The sequence below is a fragment of the Penicillium longicatenatum genome (assembly GCF_028827895.1).
Source record: "Penicillium longicatenatum strain IBT 33135 chromosome Unknown contig_2_segment0_segment0, whole genome shotgun sequence".
NCBI classification, from domain to species: Eukaryota; Fungi; Ascomycota; class Eurotiomycetes; order Eurotiales; family Aspergillaceae; genus Penicillium; species Penicillium longicatenatum.
Genome location: NW_026643120.1, coordinates 1,198,477 through 1,221,414, shown reverse-complemented (window position 1 = coordinate 1,221,414; position 22,938 = coordinate 1,198,477). Strand labels below are relative to the sequence as shown.

At 48.6% G+C, this 22,938-nt stretch overlaps 8 protein-coding genes across 8 annotated transcripts; 5 read left to right on the top strand and 3 right to left on the bottom strand.

Moving 5' to 3' along the window:
- Positions 1-178: 178 nt before the first annotated feature.
- N7484_002985 (potassium ion transporter) lies at positions 179-2,811 on the top strand (the record flags this gene model as incomplete). Its single annotated transcript, XM_057113405.1, has 2 exons — positions 179-1,957; positions 2,011-2,811. Coding segments are annotated over 2 exons (2,580 nt in total), but the record flags the coding sequence as incomplete, so codon positions are not given.
- A 665-nt stretch (positions 2,812-3,476) lies between these two features.
- N7484_002984 (uncharacterized protein) lies at positions 3,477-5,756 on the bottom strand (the record flags this gene model as incomplete). The annotated part of the gene is made up of 1 exon (XM_057113404.1): positions 3,477-5,756. One exon carries the CDS (start codon positions 5,754-5,756, stop codon positions 3,477-3,479), a length of 2,280 nt encoding a protein of 759 aa, XP_056973544.1.
- A 1,271-nt stretch (positions 5,757-7,027) lies between these two features.
- On the bottom strand, positions 7,028-8,140 carry N7484_002983 (dTDP-4-dehydrorhamnose reductase family protein; the record flags this gene model as incomplete). The annotated part of the gene is made up of 4 exons (XM_057113403.1): positions 7,028-7,058; positions 7,112-7,820; positions 7,876-7,895; positions 7,959-8,140. 4 exons carry the CDS (start codon positions 8,138-8,140, stop codon positions 7,028-7,030), a joined length of 942 nt encoding a protein of 313 aa, XP_056973543.1.
- Positions 8,141-8,907: 767 nt separating this feature from the next.
- Positions 8,908-10,597, top strand: N7484_002982 (FAD-binding oxidoreductase; the record flags this gene model as incomplete). Its single annotated transcript, XM_057113402.1, has 2 exons — positions 8,908-10,506; positions 10,565-10,597. The coding sequence occupies 2 exons, from the start codon at positions 8,908-8,910 to the stop codon at positions 10,595-10,597; spliced, it is 1,632 nt and encodes a 543-aa protein (XP_056973542.1).
- Positions 10,598-11,028: 431 nt separating this feature from the next.
- Positions 11,029-13,057, top strand: N7484_002981 (STE20 family serine/threonine-protein kinase; the record flags this gene model as incomplete). The annotated part of the gene is made up of 5 exons (XM_057113401.1): positions 11,029-11,077; positions 11,145-11,212; positions 11,275-11,442; positions 11,494-12,095; positions 12,148-13,057. The coding sequence occupies 5 exons, from the start codon at positions 11,029-11,031 to the stop codon at positions 13,055-13,057; spliced, it is 1,797 nt and encodes a 598-aa protein (XP_056973541.1).
- A 1,344-nt stretch (positions 13,058-14,401) lies between these two features.
- Positions 14,402-14,676, top strand: N7484_002980 (uncharacterized protein; the record flags this gene model as incomplete). The annotated part of the gene is made up of 2 exons (XM_057113400.1): positions 14,402-14,434; positions 14,479-14,676. The coding sequence occupies 2 exons, from the start codon at positions 14,402-14,404 to the stop codon at positions 14,674-14,676; spliced, it is 231 nt and encodes a 76-aa protein (XP_056973540.1).
- Positions 14,677-15,465: 789 nt separating this feature from the next.
- N7484_002979 (feruloyl esterase B-2) lies at positions 15,466-17,089 on the top strand (the record flags this gene model as incomplete). The annotated part of the gene is made up of 3 exons (XM_057113399.1): positions 15,466-15,793; positions 15,859-16,091; positions 16,127-17,089. The coding sequence occupies 3 exons, from the start codon at positions 15,466-15,468 to the stop codon at positions 17,087-17,089; spliced, it is 1,524 nt and encodes a 507-aa protein (XP_056973539.1).
- Positions 17,090-17,881: 792 nt separating this feature from the next.
- Positions 17,882-19,393, bottom strand: N7484_002978 (DUF1593 domain-containing protein; the record flags this gene model as incomplete). Its single annotated transcript, XM_057113398.1, has 1 exon — positions 17,882-19,393. One exon carries the CDS (start codon positions 19,391-19,393, stop codon positions 17,882-17,884), a length of 1,512 nt encoding a protein of 503 aa, XP_056973538.1.
- Between the last annotated feature and the right edge of the window lie 3,545 nt (positions 19,394-22,938).

Genomic DNA, 22,938 nt, shown 5'->3' with positions numbered 1-22,938 from the left:
CGTATACCATGCTTTCTATTCCTTTATTCACGCGGTGCTCAATGCCTCGCGGCTAACAACGGCGTTGCCCGTGCCCCCTCTGCACGCCTGACTGGTCAGCGATCGGTGCCACATGTATGCACCAAAGAGCTTCCCAAGCCAAAGACTCGGGATAGAAAAAGTCTAACAATGAAACAGGACCGCAAAGTTTCCCCTCTTTCGAGAACAGTTTCTCCCGGCCTCTCCTCCGAGGACTGAGCCTTCAGCCTGGGAACGACGGCGCCGCCGCCTGCGTCCATTTGCCATGTTCTCAGCCTTTATCCGCCGGGTCAACGCCATCAAAAAGCGCATCCCGATCCTAAATACGCTGCAGCTCGACTTCATTTTTATGCACTATACCTATATCATTTCCTGGATCATCCTTGGTTCCGTCATAACCTTCGCCGGCGGAAATATTGCCTACATCGATGCCCTTTTCCTATCGGCCGGCGCCAGCACCCAGAGTGGACTGAACACCGTCAACCTAAACGAGCTCTACCTATACCAGCAAATTATCCTATGGCTCATTACATGTCTCTGTACCCCAATCTTCATCCATGGTGCTCTCGTCTTCATCCGTCTGTATTGGTTTGAGAAGCGCTTCCAGAATGTGGTCCGGGATGCACGTGCGCTGCGCTCTACCCGCTCGCGCATGGATACCGTGAGCCAGGGGAAGAACAGCCAGGATATAAATCGGGCGGAGCTTGGCGTTAGTGGTCGATCGATAGTAGTGCTTCGCAATGACTCCGGAGACGCACGCGAAAGTCGTCTGCCAGATCCCAGCGCAGTCCAAGCTGATGGATCGTCGGATTCCGAGTCCCCCACGTCCAAGGAGGCCACAAATCAATCCACCCCGAACACCTCGCAAAATGATATTAGGAGTCGGTTCGGACTGGGTAATTTGCGACTGCCGACCCAGCTGAGTCCAGAGCATCACATTGCGTTCGTGGAAAACCAGCGAAAGAATAAGGGTGCTTTGCGCATTCCCAGTCCTCGCGAGTATGACCGTGGTGGTGTCCCGGAGGATTTGGAAGAAGGCGGCGGAGATGAGGGAGAGAATGATCAGACCAACGAGCCGCTTAGTCCTAAATCCCGGAGGCCGAGCTCTGGGTCCTCTGAGGACGACCAGGTTCCTCCTATGGATGGGCCGCATATCACTATTAATGAGCCCGACTTCACTCGGACTCGTACTCGTGGCAATACGTTCGCACGCCTGGATACTCGACCGACCATGCGTGATACAATGACTAAAGATGTGAACGATGCCAACGATGACGACGCTGGGCTGGGCCCGTCTAACACAAGAAATACCGTCCGAGGGATTTGGCGATCTCTGACACATGAAAGAGAGCGTCCCACCCAGCCGTATCTCAGTTGGAACGCCACTGTGGCTCGAAACTCGAATTTCGTTGACTTGACCGAGGAGCAACGTGACGAGTTAGGCGGCATTGAGTATCGTGCTCTCAAAACTCTCGCGGTTGTGCTGATCTCCTATTATGTCGGATTTCATCTTCTTGGCCTTATTAGTCTGATTGGCTGGATCATGACAGAGAACAAATGGGGTGATGTTGTTAGAGCAGACGGTGTTGGACGTCCTTGGTGGGGAATTTTCACTGCTTCCTCGGCTTTCAATGACCTTGGCTTCACTCTCACGCCTGACTCCATGTACTCTTTCCAAACCGCCATCTTTCCCTTGCTTCTTATGGCGTTCTTGATCATCATTGGCAACACGGGTTTCCCATGCATGTTGCGACTGATGATCTGGATCTTATCAAAATTCGCTCGCCAAGGAACTGCTCTCTGGGAAGAGCTTAAGTTCCTTCTTGACCACCCCCGTCGTTGCTTCACCCTTCTATTCCCCCGCAATGCCAGCTGGTGGCTTTTTGCCATCCTCATGGCCTTGAACTGCATCGATGTGATCTTCTTTATCATCCTAGATGTGAGTAGCTTTCTCCCGTCATTTCGCCCCCAAAACTAACCATATACTCCCAGTTAAATGACTCTGCTGTAACAAAATTCCCAGTTGGAATTCGCGTTCTGGACGGCTTCTTCCAAGCAGCAGCAACCCGAACAGCCGGTTTCGGCATCGTCAGCCTATCAGACCTCCACCCTGCAATCCAAGTCTCCTACCTAATCATGATGTACATTTCCGTATTTCCAATCGCTATCTCCATGCGACGAACAAACGTGTACGAAGAAAAGAGTCTAGGAATCTACGGCTCCGCCGACGAAGACAACGACGACGAAAACCAAACGGCACCCTCTTACATCGGCGCCCATTTACGACGTCAACTCAGTTTCGATTTGTGGTACGTTTTCCTCGGGTTGTTCATCATCGCCATTGCCGAAGGAGGCCGCCTTGAAAGCTCAACAGATTACAACTTCCAACTCTTTACTGTACTTTTCGAGGTCGTCTCCGCTTACGGTACTGTCGGACTCTCATTCGGATATCCTGGCGTCGATACATCCTTTTCGGGTCAATTCAACGTCATCTCGAAATTGGTCATTATCGCTATGCAGATCCGTGGTCGGCATCGTGGTTTGCCTTATGCTCTCGATCGTGCTGTCCTTTTACCTTCGGACGCGCTTAATCGGCACGAAGCTGAGGATACGGAACGAAGGATGCGGAGGCGTGCGTCTAATCTTAGTGGTGCTGGGTCGATGGGTCGTCCTTCGAGGACCTTCTCATCGGCCAGACCTGATGCGGCGGCTTCAGGTATGGAATCGCATGATTGGCAGACTAATGGGGATGCACTTACCCATCGCTCGGCGACTATTCGGTCGAATCGTTAGTGGGCTTTCTACTTTAATCTATTGGGCATTTTGTATAATTTAGAGGTCCGGCGTTGTCGGCTTGTCAATTTGGTTGAGTTACTTCCAGGTTGGCTATTTGAACATATTTGAATACACGAACGTATTGGTATTTTTTCCAATGCTGCATTACTTGCATCTGAGTTTATTTATTACCTCCTTTGTTGGGTATTGTATTTAGGTCCTGCTGGATGCGGGTGTCCTGCATTCCTTTCCGGTTGCAGATCAGTCACGCTTCGAGCTCTAAGGCCAAGGATCGACACTATACTCCTATCGTAGGATCTTTCTTGAGATATACGACTATTTATGCGTTACATTTATTGAATATTGTGGCTTGAAGAAATTTTCTTTTCAGCTGTTCATTATTCACCAACGAAATGGGGGTATCTGATATGTAACATTGGACCCAGAAACAGCTTCCATCCTTAAAATATCATAACAAGAAATAAATTTCGACTTGAGATCAGCACTTCGTTGCACATAGTCTCCATCTTCTTTGCTATGACTGAACCGAAGAATTGAATTTGAGAACAAAGTCATGAAAAGAAACACGAAAAAAAGATTGGGCTAGATTGAGAAAAGAACCAAACAAATATTCCATAGATCATAGATCATGTCGTCGTGAAATGTAAATATCAAGAGCGAGCTCATAATTTGCGAAGCAAGCTGCCCTCCGCGAAAGGGTTTTCCGGAGACATATCCAGCATCGGCCGCGTAGCATTGCGATCACCCGTCGCAACACCATGGCCAATGGGTTGTCCTTGGATAGGACTTGCTTTGGGGACATTCGCAAGAAGACTGTTAGGCAAGAACGGAACAGCGGGTGAACTGGGGCTATGGTTTGCAGAATTAGAGTCTGTCTTGGGCTGGGCAGGGCGCACGCTGCGGATGGACTTGGCTCGGTGTCGAGCCTGTGGAATCGGAGGGACCTCGACCGATGGGACTGACGGGCGTCGCCATGCAACTGCTGGCGGGATGGCCATACTGCTAGGTAAGAGGTCAGGGCCTGTGGCTGCGTCGATCAGAGCCATACCGGGCTCGACGGTGACGCCGCGGCCTTTGCGGGTGTGCTGTGGCTGTTCTTGGAAGACCGGCGTCAGGTCGATAAGAGGTTTGCCCTTTTGGCTAAGTGACTTGCTGCGGTCGAGCATGCTGCTGTTCGATGCGGGGGTGTATGCGGGGGGCACAGCCTCACTCAGGCCTGGAGACAAGGCGGCATTTTGCTTTCTCTTTTCATTTTCCTGTCGCTCACGCATGGATCGGTGCCTCTCGGTATAGGCGCGTCCTAGCAGTCCCGAGGGCGAAAAGGTCTCGGCCTCTATTTCTTCGGTACTAATTCCTTGTACTAGCGGTTCATCGTCTTGAGCGTGAATGTTCAATTTCAACATTTCGGGAAACTCGTGCTTGATATTGGGAGCCCGGTGCTGGTCCACTGATAGTCGTACCCTGGAAAGTGGCTCTGCATCACTGGGGATCCTATCCACCAGGGGACCATCATTGAAAGGGTTCGGCTCGGCTCTCCTGGTCATAGTACGTGTTGGGCGAGGCGCTTCATTGCCAGCAGACTGCATGACTTCCGTCGTTTTTTGCATGAGATACCAGCTCCGCCATTGCTGAACAGTTTGGTACCACTGGTCGGCCAACGTCCGGTCATTGGTACAGAAGAAGTGCACAAAATTATCACTCGATAAGAACATGGAAGATTTCTCCTGGCTTTTGATAGCGAAGCAGATTCTCTTGGGGGGCTTGAGTTCTTTGGCAATCGCTCGTGCACTGGGAGAGTAGATATCATAGTCGGACAAGTGACAAATATTCGTGTGGTCTTTCAAGTTTTGTTTCTTCGAGATGAAAATTTGACCATCCGCACGCAAAGTGACATACCGTTTGTCCCATTTATGGCGCCGTTGAGAATGGTAAATGTAAAACGTAGTGTCACCAGGTTGATCGCTTGGAAATTGTGGAGGATTCACTTGTTTGAGGGCATCCATGCCGGAAGGTGGAATGACAATGAGACCGTTGTCGCTATCCCGTGCCCAGGAGTTCATGACATCTCGAACATGCTCATACCGACGCAGGGGCCGCTCCAGACTGAGTTTCTGGAATGATTCACGCAAGATAAATTTCTCTGGGTCAATCTCAGGAAAGTGTTCCGCAGCCGACAAGAGCAAGTCTGAGACGAGGGTGGAAGGGGTGATTGTCAAGGTGACACAACTATCGCTGTATTGCACGCGAACATGACGCTCTCCGGCATTGATAGCTGAGATGGGAGCATCTATTCCAGGAACAATACCTCCTCCTCCCACGCCGATGTAATTTGGTCTTGACTGGTCTTTGTGGGGCTCTTTAGCTCTAGATAGCTTGACTTTCTGGAGTAAAGACTTGCGCTCCCCTGTTACAGGAGGGTTTGAGGTGGGTCGAGCCCCGGGTGTTTCGTGTGTTTGCATCGGCGTTGCCTTCTCTTTGCTTGCATTTGTTGACCGTCTTTTCTGCGGTTGAGGTTGAGAAGACCGCGACCAATATGAATGTTTAGTCTCTACCTGCGCTCCCCCGGTCAACTGCTCCATCGCATCTAGTCTGTGTTTTTCTCGCATGAGCTCCTCGTCTGCAGTGCAAGTAGCGTTCATTTTGCCAGAAAGGTGAGCTTCCTGGACTTGTGCGAGATTCGGAACGGCGGGGGTAGACCCCGAGGTGTTGCTAGCAGAGGGTCGATTGCGCCGGTACCGAGACATACTTCTGGCAATAGACGGATTGGTCTCACTTGACTGGGTGCTTCCATGCCTAGCAGAATGAGCCACTCCTTCATCTTTGATCGCTACCCCACTTCCATGTCCCGTCACAGTATGAGTCCCTTCCCGCGCGGATCGATATCGAGAGGGCTGGCGCGTTGGCTGTGCCGCGACAGTCGCATTGCCCACTTCTATCGCCATCGTAAAGGTGATATCGTCTGACAGGACCCGAGAGATACTGTAGACAGAATCGCAATCCCGAGTCTCTTTTTCTTAATCGCGTGGCATCGAAGGTCCCTTATTAGGGTTGAGCGCTGTGATCGGAGAAGGGTCAGTGCATTGCGACAGAATGCGACAACGACTTTAAGCGAGCACACGAGGGAATTCGAAACCAGGGATGAGACAGTATGCACAAGACAAAAATAGAGAGCGCGACAAGGAATATTTTTCAGTCCGCCAAGAGGTATGGGCCTGAAATAAAATGCGACAACTCTGGAGGATTTGGGCCCCCATCAAACCGCTGGGTTCACAATGTTGCCTTATAGGCAAGCGCATGCCGATCAGGAAATGGGCTGCACAGAATTGGAAAATACCAGTCACATTGCAGATCACTCACTCAGAGATTCATCAGGGTCGGGTGCGCCTTGGAAGTTGTGGGATTAGGGGAGATGAAAGAGAGGAAAATGTGCGGACGCGGGTAGACGCTCCCGGATCGCGACATTCCTCCTGTGTTCAGAGCCCACGATCGGCAGTAGAAGCACTCTGCAGAAGGAAATTAGAAATAATGAACGTCGCACCAGCCAGGACCCTGAGGGATCCACCGGGTAGCTCCGTTTCTGGTCCACTAAGTGGGGGATCGTCCCTGACTTCCTTCACAGTACCTAAGCAGACGAGCAGATGAGGAGCGGGATTTCGATAGTAAACTTATCCTCACATCTTATAATACTGTCTGTTCATTCAAGCACAGGAATGTGTGCCGTTTCTCCATGTCGAGTCTTCTCGAGTCTCAACATCAGCTAAACAAGCTAAAGCTTATAGGACGCCATCGTGGAACAATAGATGAGAGGAACCAATGAGATGAACTTTGAAATGATCAGTACGAATTGTTAGCTTTTCTGATCTATCTCCTTGTACCTCGTGGACTTGTAGGCTCGAAATTACGAGATGCAAATGTCTCGGCAAACAAAGTTTCAAAATCAGTAGTGCCCACGAGACAATAAATTGGTCTATGCATATCTTTTTGGCTCTTTTTTAGGCATACGAATAGTCCAGTGGTAACACGACCTTCACATCGATCAACGTGAAACGTGGACGAGATTGGCAGGTTGATAGATCATAAAGTTGGGCGACAAAATCCTGTTATTTCTAGTGGCTCATTTGCATTTCATTTTAGGTCTATGTGACCTACAAAAAGGGGTCGTGTTTGGTTTCATTTAGAGACTCGTAGCTGAAAGCCTTTCATACCATTATCCCTACTTCCTGTACGCTCCCAGCTCACGTCGCCTGCTAGGATGTTAGCACCAATCAAAAAGATTCAAGAGTCCAGATCCACTTACCACCAGGTCACAAAGTCCACAGTTCTCACATCAATTCCCAAATCCACAAGTGCCTTAGTAGACAGGTGTGTATCATATGGCCGCTGGGCTCCATTGGGATCATTACCCTGCTTGTTACGGATCATACCAGGCAGCGGGAAACCGAGAACCTCAGCAAGCTTCTCACAGATCTCGTACTTAGTCATACGATCCTCGGAGCTGAACTGCAGGACATGCGGCAACTCCTTCATCCGGTGTTTCTCCTTGATGTACTTGATGACAATGTCTCGGCAGACACGTGCCACATCCTCGGTGTTGGTAGGATAGCGCTGAGCCCAATCGTCCATCTTCACACCGGCATCGGCATCCTGTGCCTTCATGACTGCATCCACCAAACAGTTGACAGCGCTCTCGGAGGTGTCCTTGGCGGTTCCGTAGAGTACCGGGACACGGAGAACAACGCCTAGACCGGTGTCCTTAGTAGCTTCTAGGACTGCAACCTCCCCGTCCCGCTTGAATTGGCCATACATGTTCGGTGGCTTGGTCTCTGCGTCAACTTCGTAGGGCGCCTCGCCCTCCACTCCGGGGAAAACGTAGTCGGTGGAAATGTAGATAAGCAAGGCTCCGCGGGTAGAGCATTGCTCGGCGAGGACACGTGTGGCGTCGACATTGAGCTTGCGTGCTTTCTCGGGGTCCTTTTCACAGAGGTCCGGGGATTTGTTTGCGGCACCTTGTATCCGGCGTTAGCTGCGGGTAAGGCGGGAAATGGAAAGAATAGAGCTCACAATGGATGACAATCTGAGGTCTATTGACCAAGTTTCGGTGTTAGCATGGTCTCCGGACTGTTAAATATCTAGGGAATACGTACTTAACCTCGTCCAGGATATATTTGACCTCTTCTTCCTGCTCAAGGTCCGCTTTCAGGATGGTTGGCGGGGTAGCTCGAGAAAACCCCTGTCCAACTACTAGAACTCCTGAGCGCTGGAAGGTATTGAACACTTGGCGGCCAAGCAGGCCACTGGCTCCTGTTACAAGAACCACGGAAGTCATTTTCGTTATTGTGAGTGGGAAGAGTTGTTCGGTGAGAATTTCCATTTGCTGTAGTGTAGCGGGGCCCTACCATGACGTAACTGACTCAGTTGCTAGGTTTCCTACCGCATCCAGATCTTATCTATTTACTGCATTAGCTTCAATGAACCTAATCTATCCATCTACTGATATATCAAAATCCTAGTCGTAGAATAGATGGGGGCGACTTACCCAGGTACTTTGTAACTCAGGCCTGCCCCGGTGACCAGGTTCCCCCTGCCGATCTCTCATCAAGATAGAGTGCTTCGGACATCTGAAAGCCTTAGATCACACGTAGATTGACAAAACAACTGCTCAGGTAGACTTTAATTAAATGAATGGAACCAGAACCACTGCCTTGAGATCAATTCATAGTAGAAATTGGAACTCTGCTTCTTCAGCAAAATATAGCCGATGTCCACGTGTGCATAGTGTAGTATTACACAGTCCGTGACTTTCAAGGCTAGGAATTACATGGGGTTTTTTTTACACTAAAGCTATAAAAATTGGAAGAAGGTTATAACTCACAAATTCATAGCTTGTATTGATGGGGCCATCGTATTTACGAACCTGGAGCGCAACCGGAACTCAAAAGCCGAAAATCACCGAATTCTTTGCAATTTGTATGGATCATAATTGTTCTACCGTCGATCGCGGGATCTCCACTCTAGAATTTGTTTGACCGGATTATTATCCTCCCCAAAATTTATCTCCGAGTTCGCTCTCTCTCCAACATACCACTCACAACCATGTCTGGTGTTCGGAACCTGTCAGCGGCCCTCCGCCGGGCTCGAGTACCTCGCCCTCGCATCATTGCTCGCCCCATCCTTCCCCAAGCATCATGTGCGACCGTGCTGCGTAGCTTCACCACAAGCTCCACCGCCCGAGCCGACAAGCAGATCAAGTACACCAGCGACGCATACCCCAACGTCAAGCGCGACCCCAAGTTCGCCGAGATCTCTGCTGACGATGTCGCATTCTTCAAGGAGCTCTTGGGCTCCGAATCCGCGGTCATTGATGGCGTCACCACCGATGCAACGGACGACATCGAACCTTTCAACAGCGACTGGATGCGCAAGTATCGGGGCCATACTCGTCTGGTTTTGAAACCTGGCAGCACAGAGCAGACGAGCAAGGTGTTGAAATACTGTAATGACCGGAAATTGGCTGTCGTGCCCCAGGGTGGAAACACAGGTCTGGTCGGTGGTTCCGTCCCCGTCTTCGACGAGATTGTTATCAACACCTCGCGGATGAACAAGATCCGTTCTTTTGACGAGGCTTCTGGAGTGCTTGTTGCCGATGCTGGTGTCATTCTCGAGACGGCTGATCAATACCTGGCTGAGCGCAACCACTTGTTCCCCCTCGACCTGGGTGCCAAGGGCTCCTGCCACATTGGAGGTAATGTTGCGACCAATGCTGGTGGTCTGCGATTGCTGCGCTACGGTAGCTTGCACGGAACTGTGCTGGGTCTCGAGGCGGTCCTGCCGGATGGGACTATCGTTGACGCCCTCTCCACTCTGCGTAAGAACAACACTGGTTACGATCTGAAGCAGCTCTTCATTGGCTCTGAGGGTACAATTGGTATAGTGACTGCTGTCTCCATCATCTGTCCACCGCGTCCCAAGGCTGTCAACGTCGCTTACTTCGGTCTGGAGAGCTTTGAGCAGGTGCAGCAGGCGTATCTGGCCGCCAAGGGTCAGCTGTCGGAGATTCTATCCGCGTTCGAGCTGATGGACGGCCGCAGCCAGGGCTTGGTTATCGAGTCTACTGGTAATAAGCACCCGCTGGAGGGCGATTACCCCTTCTACTGCCTGATCGAGACCAGCGGCTCCAATGCTGAGCACGATATGGCCAAGCTGGAGACATTCTTGGAGAATGTCATGGGAGAGGGCATTGTCGCTGATGGTGTGCTGGCTCAGGACGAGACCCAGTTCCAGGCTCTGTGGCGCTGGCGCGAGGGTATCACCGAGGCTCTGAGTCATCTCGGTGGAACCTACAAGTACGATGTATCGATTCCTTTGTCTGATCTGTACCTGCTTGTTGAGGACACCAAGGCCCGTCTGACCGAGATGGGCTTCGTCGGCGATGATGACTCATTCCCCGTGCGCGCTGTCGTCGGTTACGGTCACATGGGTGACTCCAACCTACACTTGAATGTGTCGGTGCGTCACTACGATAAGGAGGTGGAGAAGGCCATTGAGCCCTGGGTGTATGAGTGGATTCAGAAGCGCAATGGCAGTATCAGTGCTGAGCACGGTCTGGGTGTTGCCAAGCGGGAGTACATCGGCTACAGCCAGAACGAGACTATGGTGAAGTTGATGAAGCAACTCAAGGCTGTGTATGATCCGGTGAGTACTAAATTCCTTAAAAAGCTTACGGGTTGTTTACTGATCCTCCTATTTGTAGAACGGCATCATGAACCCCTACAAGTACATCTAAGGTGGATTGTACGAGCAGTGTTTAGAATTTATGTGAAGCGTATCCATGTACAAAAAAGAATAACATGATCAGTATCGACAAACCGAGTCAAGGAGTAAAATAGTGTCCATAGTTGAGTTTATTGCATCGGACCAGACCCTTGCATCGACGCTAGTCCTGATGGGGGCAAGGCTATCCCCACCTTACTGCCTGACGTGTCAGGTGTCCACCCGGTTGCCATGCGAGACGGAGCTGTTGTTTAGCCTGGACAATGCGCATTGCAGGCTCCACCCCTTAACCATCTTTCTTTCCTGTTGACAAACTTGCTGCTCCAAGCATTCTGGGTGTTTTTGTTACAGCAATCAAGCACAACGACTTTCTCCTGTGCATGATCTCTGTCCACCCGTTGCAGCCCAGTCCCGAGTCGCTAAGTTTAGCCGATCGTCGCAAGAATGGCGGAAGACATGGCGAGTCATTACCAGGTGATGGAGGAGTTGGGAAGTAAGTGCTTGATCTCCAACCATGCCCCCTGTAGGAAATGATGTATTGATCCGTCCTTTGTTTACAGGTGGAAGCTTTGGCACAGTGTACAAGGCAATTGATAAAACCACCGGAGAGATTGTCGCAGTGAAACATGTATGCATCCATTGGTCCGGCGAGTATCAAATCACCTCAATTGACATTCTTTTGCTTTGCAGATCGATCTCGAGTCTAGCGAAGATGATATCCAGGAGATTCAGCAGGAAATTTCGGTCCTAGCCACCTGCGCCAGCGCGTTTGTTACACAGTACAAAGCAAGCTTCCTCAAGGGGCACAAGCTCTGGATTGTGATGGAGTATCTAGGTGGAGGATCGTGTCTGGATCTAGTAAGGGTTATCCCTGGCTCGTCGCATCTGCGATTGCTAACCCAACCGCAGTTAAAACCAGGGGTCTTCAATGAAGCGCATGTCGCAATCGTCTGCCAACAGCTATTACAAGGTCTCGATTACCTCCACAGCGAAGGCAAGATTCATCGGGATGTCAAAGCCGCCAACGTCCTACTCTCGAATACCGGAAAAGTTAAACTGGCCGACTTCGGTGTCGCGGCACAATTGGTCAATATCAAGTCTCAGCGCAATACTTTCGTCGGCACACCCTTCTGGATGGCTCCGGAAGTGATCCAGCAGGCTGGATATGACTTCAAGGCTGACATCTGGTCTTTGGGTATTACTGCGATTGAAATGATCAATGGCGAACCTCCGCATGCCAGCACACACCCTATGAAAGTTCTATTTTTGATTCCGAAGAACCCTGCTCCTCGTCTGGAGGGTAATGATTACAGCTCAACTTTCAAGGACTTTATTGCGCAGTGTTTGACAAAGGACCCTGACCATCGTCCCAGTGCAAAGGAACTTCTGCGCCATAAGTTTATTCGAAACGCAGGAAAGACCGAGGCTCTACAGGAACTTATCCACCGCAAGCAGGACTGGGACGGTGGACGAGGACTGACCAAAGACGTGAAATACTATGCAGAGTCACTGTATGTTATCTTCACCGATGACTGAACGACATCAGCTAACAATGAATTGCAGAAATACCATCACCAAGCTCCCAACTGAAGAAAAAGACGACGATGAAGACTGGGTGTTTGATACCGTCAAGGCTCCCAGCATGTGGGTGCCTAAGGGGACCGACTGGTCTACACTAGACGAAGAATGGGAAGAACAAGATCCTAGTCAACTGATGGAGGATATGCACATCACTCAACCACCTGCACCACCAAAGCATCAAGCCAACTCTACAGTTCGTCGGGCCACGAACGCCGAGCGATCACCATCTGTCCGTCGGGCCAACACCAAGCGCCGCTCAAGCGGTGTGAAGCAACCATTAGGCCTAGATCTCAGCTACGGCAACACTCCATCCACCGTCCGCCAATTCCGCCGTGTCTCAGATCGAGTCCCCGCCAACAACGAGAACGCACAGATCAAGCCCCCGCCCGGATTTGACGAAAACACTAGCCCTAAGCCTCTCTCTACCGACACGATTAGCAAAGAGGGCCAGCTCGGTCGACGCGCCTACAGCAGGGCTGTGGGTCTTTCATGCCAAGAAGTCCTTTCTACAACCGGAGACGGCGAGAAACGCGAAGCAATCTCCCGATTGGCAGAAGCCTGGAGTGACCTCGAGATGGTCGATCCCGAAGGCCTATACCATATCGTCCGCATAATGAACGAGAGACTTCAAGCCGATCCTCGCCTCTCTACTCTCCTCCCAACATCAACCCAGCCAGATTCCCCACAACGTCCACGCCTTGTGCTTGCGCAAAATAACCCTCACCTTAAAAGCCACCACAGACGCCAGTCAAGTGCCGTCGAACCTCGACCCTCATCCCCTCTCGCCAACTTGCCCGGCCAAAATGCATCTGGAATGGAACACACGAAACAATTAACCGACGTTCTATACACCCGCTGGGCAGAAGGCCTCCGCAACCGCTGGGGGATCTAATCAAAAGCATTCCCCCCTCCCCCTCATCTCTACCCTCCTCAACCCTCCACTTTCTCCCTACTTTACCATACATTTGTTTGTATAGACTTGGATATGGTTCTTGTATAAATGTCCGAGTCTGCCCGCTTGCATCTTGGCGTCCATTCTTTCTTGTTTTACGTCTGATGATTTTCGGAGTTGTGGGTGTAGTAATTCTTGGTACATCTATTTTTGTTCCAAAGGAACTTGTGGTTATGCTTTTCTTTTCATCCGTGTCTTGTACCAGTATTGCATCTATTCAATACCCCCGACTCGGCCTCTTCATTATGAACAGCTTTTTTTCCTGGTGTCATTTGTCATTTATCTTTTTTACCCCTTTGTCTCCCCTACCTCTTTATTGTTCTCGGTAAGGGGAAAAGGGTGGAGTATGTACGAGAATCTATGTGAGAATGGAAATATGTCTGGTTCCAAGGATATGTGTGTATGATTTGTATTCAAAATTGTCTGTATGTAGGTCACTATACGTACTGGATTTTCTTTGACGAGTGGGGATTTCCTATTCGGGATGCCGCCGCTTTTATGAGGGCGCTCAGACTCAGGCTCACTGAGTAGTTTTCAGTCTGGGCTCAGGCTCATTGAGCAGCCCGTCATCATCACGTGATAGACCGGTGACGCTCAGTGAGCGCTCAGTGATCATGATTGGCTGCTCACTACCAGCCATACCCGTTGATTACTAAGAGGCATATATTGACCACCCAGTCTACTGCCAGTCTATTCCCGAAGAAGCATATTTTCTCCATTACTGATAGCTGACCCATCAACATTTTGATGGCCCTCAATTACCGCACTGTCTATGCTTCATGAGCTGCTCTATGGCCCATCTCCTCTTTCTAATATTGGAACATAATAACGTAAATCTAAAGCATGCCGTAGTGCTAAATACTAGTCAGCGATAGAAAATCTCTCATTTGTCGAGAATATTGGAATATAAATTCGAGCCGAAGTTCCGCATTTCAGCTCCAGTCGCCTAGCTTTCCCATTTCTTGCCCTACCTTCACCTCACATATCAAATTTGGAAATTTGAAATTCGCTGCGGTAGTGATAGTTATAGGTCAGACGATCTTTCTTATAGATATCAATCAAGCCGCAAAAGAGCAAGGCTAGCGACGACGGACCGACGACGGCTATATCTTCGGCGCTGATGCGAAAGATGATTCCATCAGGAAAAAAGATAAAAGATTGCCAAGAACCAAGGGAATGTACTCGACCGGCTTTGATCTATGGATGGAGTGAGTTGACATAAAATCTTTCCCGAAATTTCTCGCTGAACGACTTGTTAATTTGAATATACGTTCGTTGGAAAGTATGGCTTTGAGGGCTACAAACTGGGACCGAATTGTGCAACCCCAGACCACATGGATTTAAAAGAATTTATTCGCTAGTACATCCACAAGACAAATGGCAGAAAGAATGAGAATGGACGCCCGGTGATGTCGAGTGTCCTCAATTGTGCCGAGAGACTTTTCGGCGGCTTCGAAGAAACAGTGAGTATCACTATTGTAGAAGACGATCGAAGTGAGATATTCAATGTGCGAGAATATATATCAATTGGTTGGTCATGGCAACAATGGCTAATCTGATAGCATCGACACATAGTGGATCAGGAAAACATTAAGGAATTTTTGCAAAGGGCAATAAGGGGCGTGCGATTATAAATCCCGACCAAACTCACAGCGCGAACTGCTGATTCCACAAAAAATGTCGAGGGTCGGCAAGAAGGTTCAAATCAGGGGAAACGGAAATGGATGGTGCCTGCCAGGGTCTGGGGTCCAAGAGCGGGGTCCGGGGAATGACCCACTTTGTAACTGCACGTACGTTCGCGAAAGCGCTTTGCCGGGGAATAATCTGTCTATATCTGACGTATCAGATAAACTCCCAACGTAACAATTACTCAGATTGGTCGTGGCTTATCACTCGTCTTTGCTACTCAGCAGCACAAATTCCCGAAGTTTCCATTGCTGGTAGGAAAATAGGAAGCAAAAAGTATCAAACTCTGGTCATCCAGGAATTGGTGATCAACCTTCAAATCAAGCGGACTTAAAAGCAACACTGTACTATGCTACACAGCCGGCAATTGCAAACGCCGCGTGGCTCATGTGTATACAGTATTTATGCAATACACAACGCCGAAGATTTTACAATATATGTGTAGCCTTCTTTTCCCCCGAATTTAGATTAAATAATCGGCATTTGCAGCAGCCGTTAAGCTGGAGTATTATACGGTATTTATGTAATCTATTGAAAACCGAGGCTCTTCCATCTATTGAGCCATTTCCTACTGCCACCTCAAATAGGAGGCAAATCCTCGTCAGGATTTTCTTTGTAAAACATCTTCAAACTGAAATTATACGCGAAACTATCGGAGCAATATGTTTCTACTGCTCCTTTTTTTGGGGCTCATTACATGTTCGGCCGCCGACCATTTTAAAACTGCATGCTCTGCGCTGCATCAGAATATAAACCTACCGAATGTTATCGTCAACTTTGCCGAGTTTGTCCCGGCCAAGTCTAATGTCTCACTGATTGACAATCCGGCATCATGTGGCGCAAAGTACCAGACACTTTATGGTGGTGACATATGTCGCGTTGCCATGTCGATTACGACATCGAATCAGAGCGGACTCACGGCAGAGATGTGGCTTCCTAGAGACTACACTGGGCGATTCTTGAGCACGGGAAATGGTGGTCTGGCTGGATGTATACACACCTTTCTCGCTTTCAAACACCTTGGATTATTCATTTGCTAATCTAGCGAAAACTAGGTATTAAGTATGATGATATGGCATATGGCACCATGTTAGGCTTCGCTACGGTCGGTGCAAACAATGGCCACAACGGTACTTCGGGTGCAGCATTCCTCAACAACCCCGAAGTTGTGGCAGACTTTGCATACCGCTCCTTGCACACCGGAGTAGTGGTTGGGAAAAAGATCACTACCCAATTCTACCCGGAGGGATACAGAAAGTCATATTATCTCGGCTGCTCTACGGGGGTCGTGAGGGATGGAAGTCTGTCCAAAGATTTCCTCAGGACTTTGATGGCGTGGTCGCTGGCTCACCAGCTTTCAACTTCGTGAATCTCAATTCTTGGGGTCTATTCCTCAATAACATCACCGGCCCCATGGGCTCTCCCACTTCCTTGACTCAGCTCCAATGGACGGCTGTTCAGAAGGAAGTCATTCGGCAGTGCGATGGTATTGATGGTGCTCTGGATGGACTCATTGAAGACCCATCTTTATGTAATCCTATCTTGGAAACGCTCATCTGTACACCTAAATCAAACAGCAGCACCTGCCTTACCGGGACTCAGGCCAACACCGTCCGCCAGGTTCTGAGCCCTTTCTATGGCCCAGATGGTACACTGTACTATCCTCAAATGAATCCCGGAGTTGAGGCAAATTCCTTTGGGCTATATTATAATGGTCTCCCACCTTTATACCCAGCTCAGTGGTACCAAGATGTTGTGCTTAGCAACCCGAACTGGGACTACACTACTTGGACACTCGATGATGCCGCTATTGCTTATGCCCAAAACCCGTTTGACATCGAAACGTACGATGCGAATCTCGCAGAGTTCCAGAATGTTGGTGGCCGGGTTTTGCATTACCATGGCATGCAAGATCCGCTGATTAGCTCCGAGAGCTCAAAGTTGTACTACCGGAAAGTGGCTGAGTCGATGAATTTGGGCCCATCTGAGTTGGATGAGTTTTATCGCTTTTTCACGATAAGTGGAATGTCACATTGCGCCCCAGGCACGGGACCGTCCTACATTGGCCAAGGCATTGGCACATATGTGAGCAGTCACGCGGAAGACAATGTCTTGATGGCAATGGTGAAATGGGTAGAGGAAGGTATTGCACCAGAGACAGTGCGGGGATCGATGATGAAAGAAGACAAGGTGGAGTATCGAAGACGGCATTGTCGGTATCCGAAGCGAAATATATACAAGGGGCCTGGTGGTTATGAGGATGAAAACGCCTGGGAGTGTATCTGAGCTTATGCGGGATTTGAGATTGAAGGTTAGTATTGAATAGGATTCCTGGAGGCCTATATTTACGTGTTTGTCATAGTATAAGGCAATACAGCCATTGAAAGAATAGTAAAAACTTGAGAAAACGTGGAAATAGAAGCTCCGGCGAATGGTTAAGCTTAAGGGTATGTATACCACATTTTAAGATTCAATCCCTAGAATAAATTTCAGACAAAGCCGGATGGAATATTTACTCAGATGTCTATTCCATTGACCCTTCGAAAAATGTTTGAAGCCCTTCTAGCTATCGCAAAATTCTTGAATCGTATAGGCATGCATAGCTCTTACGAAGAAGTACTGCGCCTGGACACAAGCCTCCGCACACCATACAAGATAGTATGCCGCAACAATTATACCCATAGGAAGTACTTTGAAATTCGTTCCTGCGTTTTTAGACTATTCTCTATCGTCTGTTTTAACATTTTGCTGATGTCCGCTAATTGATACAGTAGTATTCGGAATCAGATTTACCCCTACACTCTTTGACTTTCATTCCCGAACCGTAGCTTGAAACACGCTAGTCCAACTTTAGCCATTCCCCAGTAATTCCTATCAGACCATGGTCCCACTACAATGCAGAGCTCCGTGGTGCTACTCTTGCAGATCATGGATGGACTCTCGTTCTTTTTGGTCAATCTTATTGGTCATGGTTTCGTCTGAGTCCTTCTGCAAGTCAATCGCAGCGCCTCGGCTTTGAATATGAGGCAGACCAAATCTTAATTTTTACCTAATTAAGAATCGAGTCCACTATATAAATTATACAACCTCAATAAAGATCCGGCCATAGCGGGTCAACGGGAAATGACCATTATCAGTCCCTTGTAAAATAATCGAGATCTTCTGGCTCGACTTCGCATCAGCGGGAACCTTTACTATCGCCCGGCCATTGTCACCCTCGGTCACTGTCACTCTACCCGGGTATGTCCCCTCTTCATAAAACTGCCACCACGATGTGGCAACCTTGTCGTTATCCGGGTCGCTAACGGCACTGGTCAGGACCACTGTTGACCCAGCACGCGCCTTGACTAACGTTCCGTTCACAATCTTCACCGAAGGTGCATGGTTGGCTTCAGTGTAGTCCGGTGTGAGCGTCCACTGCATACGAGCCGCAAAATCATTTTGAATTGCCCCGGCCCATCGACTTGTAGTGTAGCTGGTGATTTCCGCATTGTTTTGATTGCGCTCACGCTCTACCATTGTCCATAGGTTCGGGGAACTGGTATTCTGTGTAGACCGGCCGCCCCAGCCGCCCAGGCCGGGATTAGCTGGGTCCTGGATACCGGTATTCAGTAGTGGGTTAAAAGCCACATTGTCGCCTTCGGATAAAAATGCGTAGGGTTCGAGTGGTTGGCAGAAGGTCGTAGTCACGGCTTTAGTGATATTGCCGAAAATATCCATCGAATCGCCGGGCATGGTTTGATTGTCGAGCCAGGACCGATATAGCTTGCCGTAGGGTCCTATTTCAATGTTTGCTTTGATCCAGTCTCCTGTGAAGTACATGTTGTCAGTGGGATCGCCGCGGGTATTCCCTTGGCCATTGTTGCAGTTGTAGCCCCAGGTCGCGTATCCGTTTTCCAGCTGCTCGACCCTGATCTGTGGCCATTTGGCAGAAATGTAGTTCGCATATGCTTCGTCCTGAAAGCCACTAGCTAGAATGACGGCTTTTTGAGAGACGGTGGACTGGGTCTGCGCCCACTGCCCTGAGCCCGCGTGTTGCTCCTCAATTGACTTCAGAGCCCTAGCAATCGTATTGGTGCCACCCCATGCCTGCAAGTAAAGCGGCCGAGTGTCATTGTCCAGCAGAAGCGACCGGATGATGTTAGAGCCTTCGGTATCATGATCCATTTCGCCATCAAAATCGATGTTGCCAACCTTGACAAGGGATAACAACTCGACTGGGCTTGGGTAGAACGGATCATGGTTGTTCAAATTAGGCCAAATCTCTGCCCAAGCCTGAATAACTTTGTCCTGGATTGTTCGCGTGCCCGTCCAGCGCCATGTCCACTGTGGGGAGCTGTACTCGCGATCGGATAGGTAGAACTTTGCGCCGTGGCCGTTGCCCGACCAGTGATAGCGACTCGAAGTATAGATAATGCCCTGGGTGTCGAGCTCATTTGTATAAAGCAGATACCGGATTAGTGAGGCCAGGTCGTCTTGCTCCATGTCTGTTGTAACGACTGTACGCGGCATTTCTGATCTGCTGGCGTATGCCTGTGCGGCAGTGACCAACAGGCCAAAAGTAAGCAGACGGTGCATGGAGAGCTGCATCTTGCGTTGTCCTATCTATCTGAAAGACGGATTGGAAGGAAATGGTCCGGTATTTCACAGAACGCTCATCTAACTCAAGAAGTTCGGATAGTTTGGACATACAGTCCCGCGACATGCTGCCCGAGTATATTAAGTGGCTAACCCTACCGTTTTGGGAGCTTATGGGGTTACATTGGCTGGGGTTGAGATCGGCACCCGTGAGGGAATCCACTAAGAGCGCTTCAACTTGCCTTATTTGGATGCGGATGTCGCTTATTAGTGGTCTCAGCTACTGCATTAGGCCACATTTCGGCATTGGTCATTATAAGGCGCATCGAAATAATCGGACAGCTGCTTCAAAAAAACTATTATGTCGTTGACAACCTCCACGTTAATCATAACTTGGTCCTTTCGATTTCTCTTTCGTCCCGCTTGAGTCTAGGTGCCTTATTCAAACTTCGAGCAGCGATATGGCTTATTCGATATTCTCAGGACATCCTCAATGCTAATATCAAGACTTCGTTTCTCGTGATGTTCATTTAGCGACGTCGACTCCTAAGAGATCGCCACTTCTATAGCAACAGGCGAAGTGGCTATAGTAGGCCCAGGAGCAGACTAAATATATAACAACTAATTGATCTTATATTGACGGTGATCTTAGAGAGCCACAGAATCGGGCCCATCAAGGTGCAAACGCCCACGTTAGGAAAGTTTGGGATATTCTAATAAACAATTAAATCAAAGCAGCGACAGTCGGTTCGTATAATAAAAAGGGTATCAACCCACTATCATAAGCTCTACTACTCGACGGATAACATCAAAAGTTAACGGTCTCCTTATAGGAATCGGCTAGGTGCATCTATCTAAATCCATAGTTTTTCAGAATTCAAATAATATTTCGAAGCCTTAGAAACACAAGATTATTTTGGCATTATTATCGAGGAACGTGGTCCTTCTTAAATACTACTTTAATTCTCACATACAGGAGGGTCTATAACTCAGGAGGTAAGCAATAGTTAAGGCGCGCCAAAGCTATAAACGTTTGTTGTGGCACATACAGGCTCCTAGACTAGTACGTAGCAAATTTTAATTGCAATCTCAATTGCGGTAGATACAGTTCCCAGGAATTAGACAATACTTAAGTGAACTACAGTACTTCCTAGGAGCATTCGTAAAGATCAGACTTAAGGGTAGCCAAGAACGGATAAGCAGAGCCAAGTGTTCCTAGGAGCAAAGTGCTAGATAGAAGCTAATAGGCCAAAACTTACTACATATTCTGTTTTATCACATCGTTCATTGTCAAATAAGGATAGTAGGTAGTCAAGTGAGATTGGCCATTCGCCTTTAGGTGGGATGATAAACTTCTTGTTTTGAGTGAGTGGGGCCTTGAGGCGGCGTAGTGAAATTCGTTTTATTGGGGTTGCTCATGCATATAATTGGCCTGCTGCGGAGTGCGCTCAGTGACGAATCACATTACTGCGCAGGCTCAGCGAGCCGGGCCTAAGCAGACTGATCGGCTCACTGAGCAAATTAAATCGGCTCACTGAGTATGAGCATGGCTTATGTAAGACTCACTGATCCGATTACTGAGCCGGAGGCCGTGCTCAGATTTGCTCAGTGAGTAAAAGCGGCGAGAGGGTGAGCACTAATCCGGAAAAGGAAGCCAAAATTGTCAAAGGAAATCCGGTACATAGGTATACGCTTGACTTGGAAATTTTTGTTGGTTATTATCTGCTTGTTCAGTTCATGCGAGTTTTTGGTCCCTAGCTGCCACCCGTAAAAGTGTCCAGATGATTGTTACTCGCATCATCCTCGGCGAACTAAACCTCAATCATAAGGTGTAGCCCAGGAGCCATGAACTTTCGATTTTACTCATTGGAAGATCTTGAAGTAGCATCGCCATGACTGCGGTTATCACTTTGAACGGCAATGCAGGCGTTTCTTCGGCTCTTCGACCAGCTACTCCCTAGGTATTCTTGTTGGCTTCGGCACAAGGTTGGATAATTATAGGTATTTATATTTACTCTAGAACTAGATTGTTGATCCGTGAGTCAAAGCCCAGATTCTCACAAATAATATAAGGTACTTATCAACACCTGTGATCCTCAAAATTTCATCAATGGCGATTTCTGATGGGCATTAACATCCCTTTATGATTTAAATATACGGGAAGCTCATTATTCATTGGGAATTGGGAATTCAGAATGGAAACTGGGTTTCAAATATACGATATGATTATCCAGCATATCTACAGCTAAATTCCAGCTCTTCCGTCTCCCATTCCAGTAACTTTTCAGCAGAAGGTCCGGATGATCAAAGGGAAGTATTCGTTACCAAATGACCAAACACTGTCGCATCAGATTGAAGCCTTCGGCATGTTAGCCTGAAAACTTCTAGATGAAAGCCAGATTATGCACACTCGCCAGCCTATCCGGGCAATCCTCGCCGAGATGGTGGTAGGTCATATAGAGTGAGCTTGTAGATGGCCCTTGAGGTTTCAGGACAAAACGATACCGAGCGTATTGCAATTGAGCACCATGAGTACTGGGGCGAGAAAATTGAGGATGTCAATTTTAGTGGATGTTTTTTTCTACGGTAGCGCGGAATGTGTATCATTTGGAGAGAAAGGAGGAGTAATGGGTGAAAGCATAGCAAAGTAGCGATGAAGACAACTTTAAACAAAGCACGCGCGGTGAGGGAAGCGCTAAACCCAAGCCGACACGCTAAACTGTATTTGGCATTGCAAAAGTGTACTGTACGGAGTCTTTTAGCGCGAAGTGGAGTATACTGGAGTGGATGCTTACTCGACACAAGATGGAGCAATTGGCAAATTAGCAATTTCAAATTTTAGTTCTGTAGAGTCTATATTTAGGGGTTTCTTAAGACCTGATACAATTTCAATCTCCGCCAAAAGCTGGCTGTACGTACCTTAAGTACATATTATATAACCCTGTTGTCCAGACGAGACCTTGACACTATATCAACCAGGCCTACATAGTGTAGCTACTTGTATTTGTGCGAGCATCTCCAGCTCGATTTCATATCCCAAACCCTTGGCTGTTACGCTATGCGTTATACATCGCTATGATCTAATCGCATTGACTAACACGAAGAATGTGCACATGTTCAGATGTCCGACGTGAGACCGGAGAAAATCATCCAATGGCTTTGCTCGTTCGTATCTAGGCAGTCTGAAGTGTCGATCCTCTTTAGCCCCCACAAGTCATTTACCCCTGAGGCTCTATCATAAGCCAGACTACAAAGTTGTGAGGGGGATATTTTGATAGGCAAGTAGAAATTGCAGCACTGCAATAAATACGCAGAATCAAAATAACTGGCTGAAGCGGCCAGTACCTCGGAGCGGCCCCTGAAACACTCGTGGCAAGGATGCGCGGTCCAGGGACCCACTGTGGACTCTCAGGAGAACGGAGACTTCCAGACCTCGACTGTCACCTTTTTCTTCCTCAATCCCTCCTCTGTATATATTTGAATATTTTTCGGTGCTCATATGCCCATATTCCTCCCTACATAACTCTTTCTTTTCTCTCCCTGCTGGCTGGTCCATC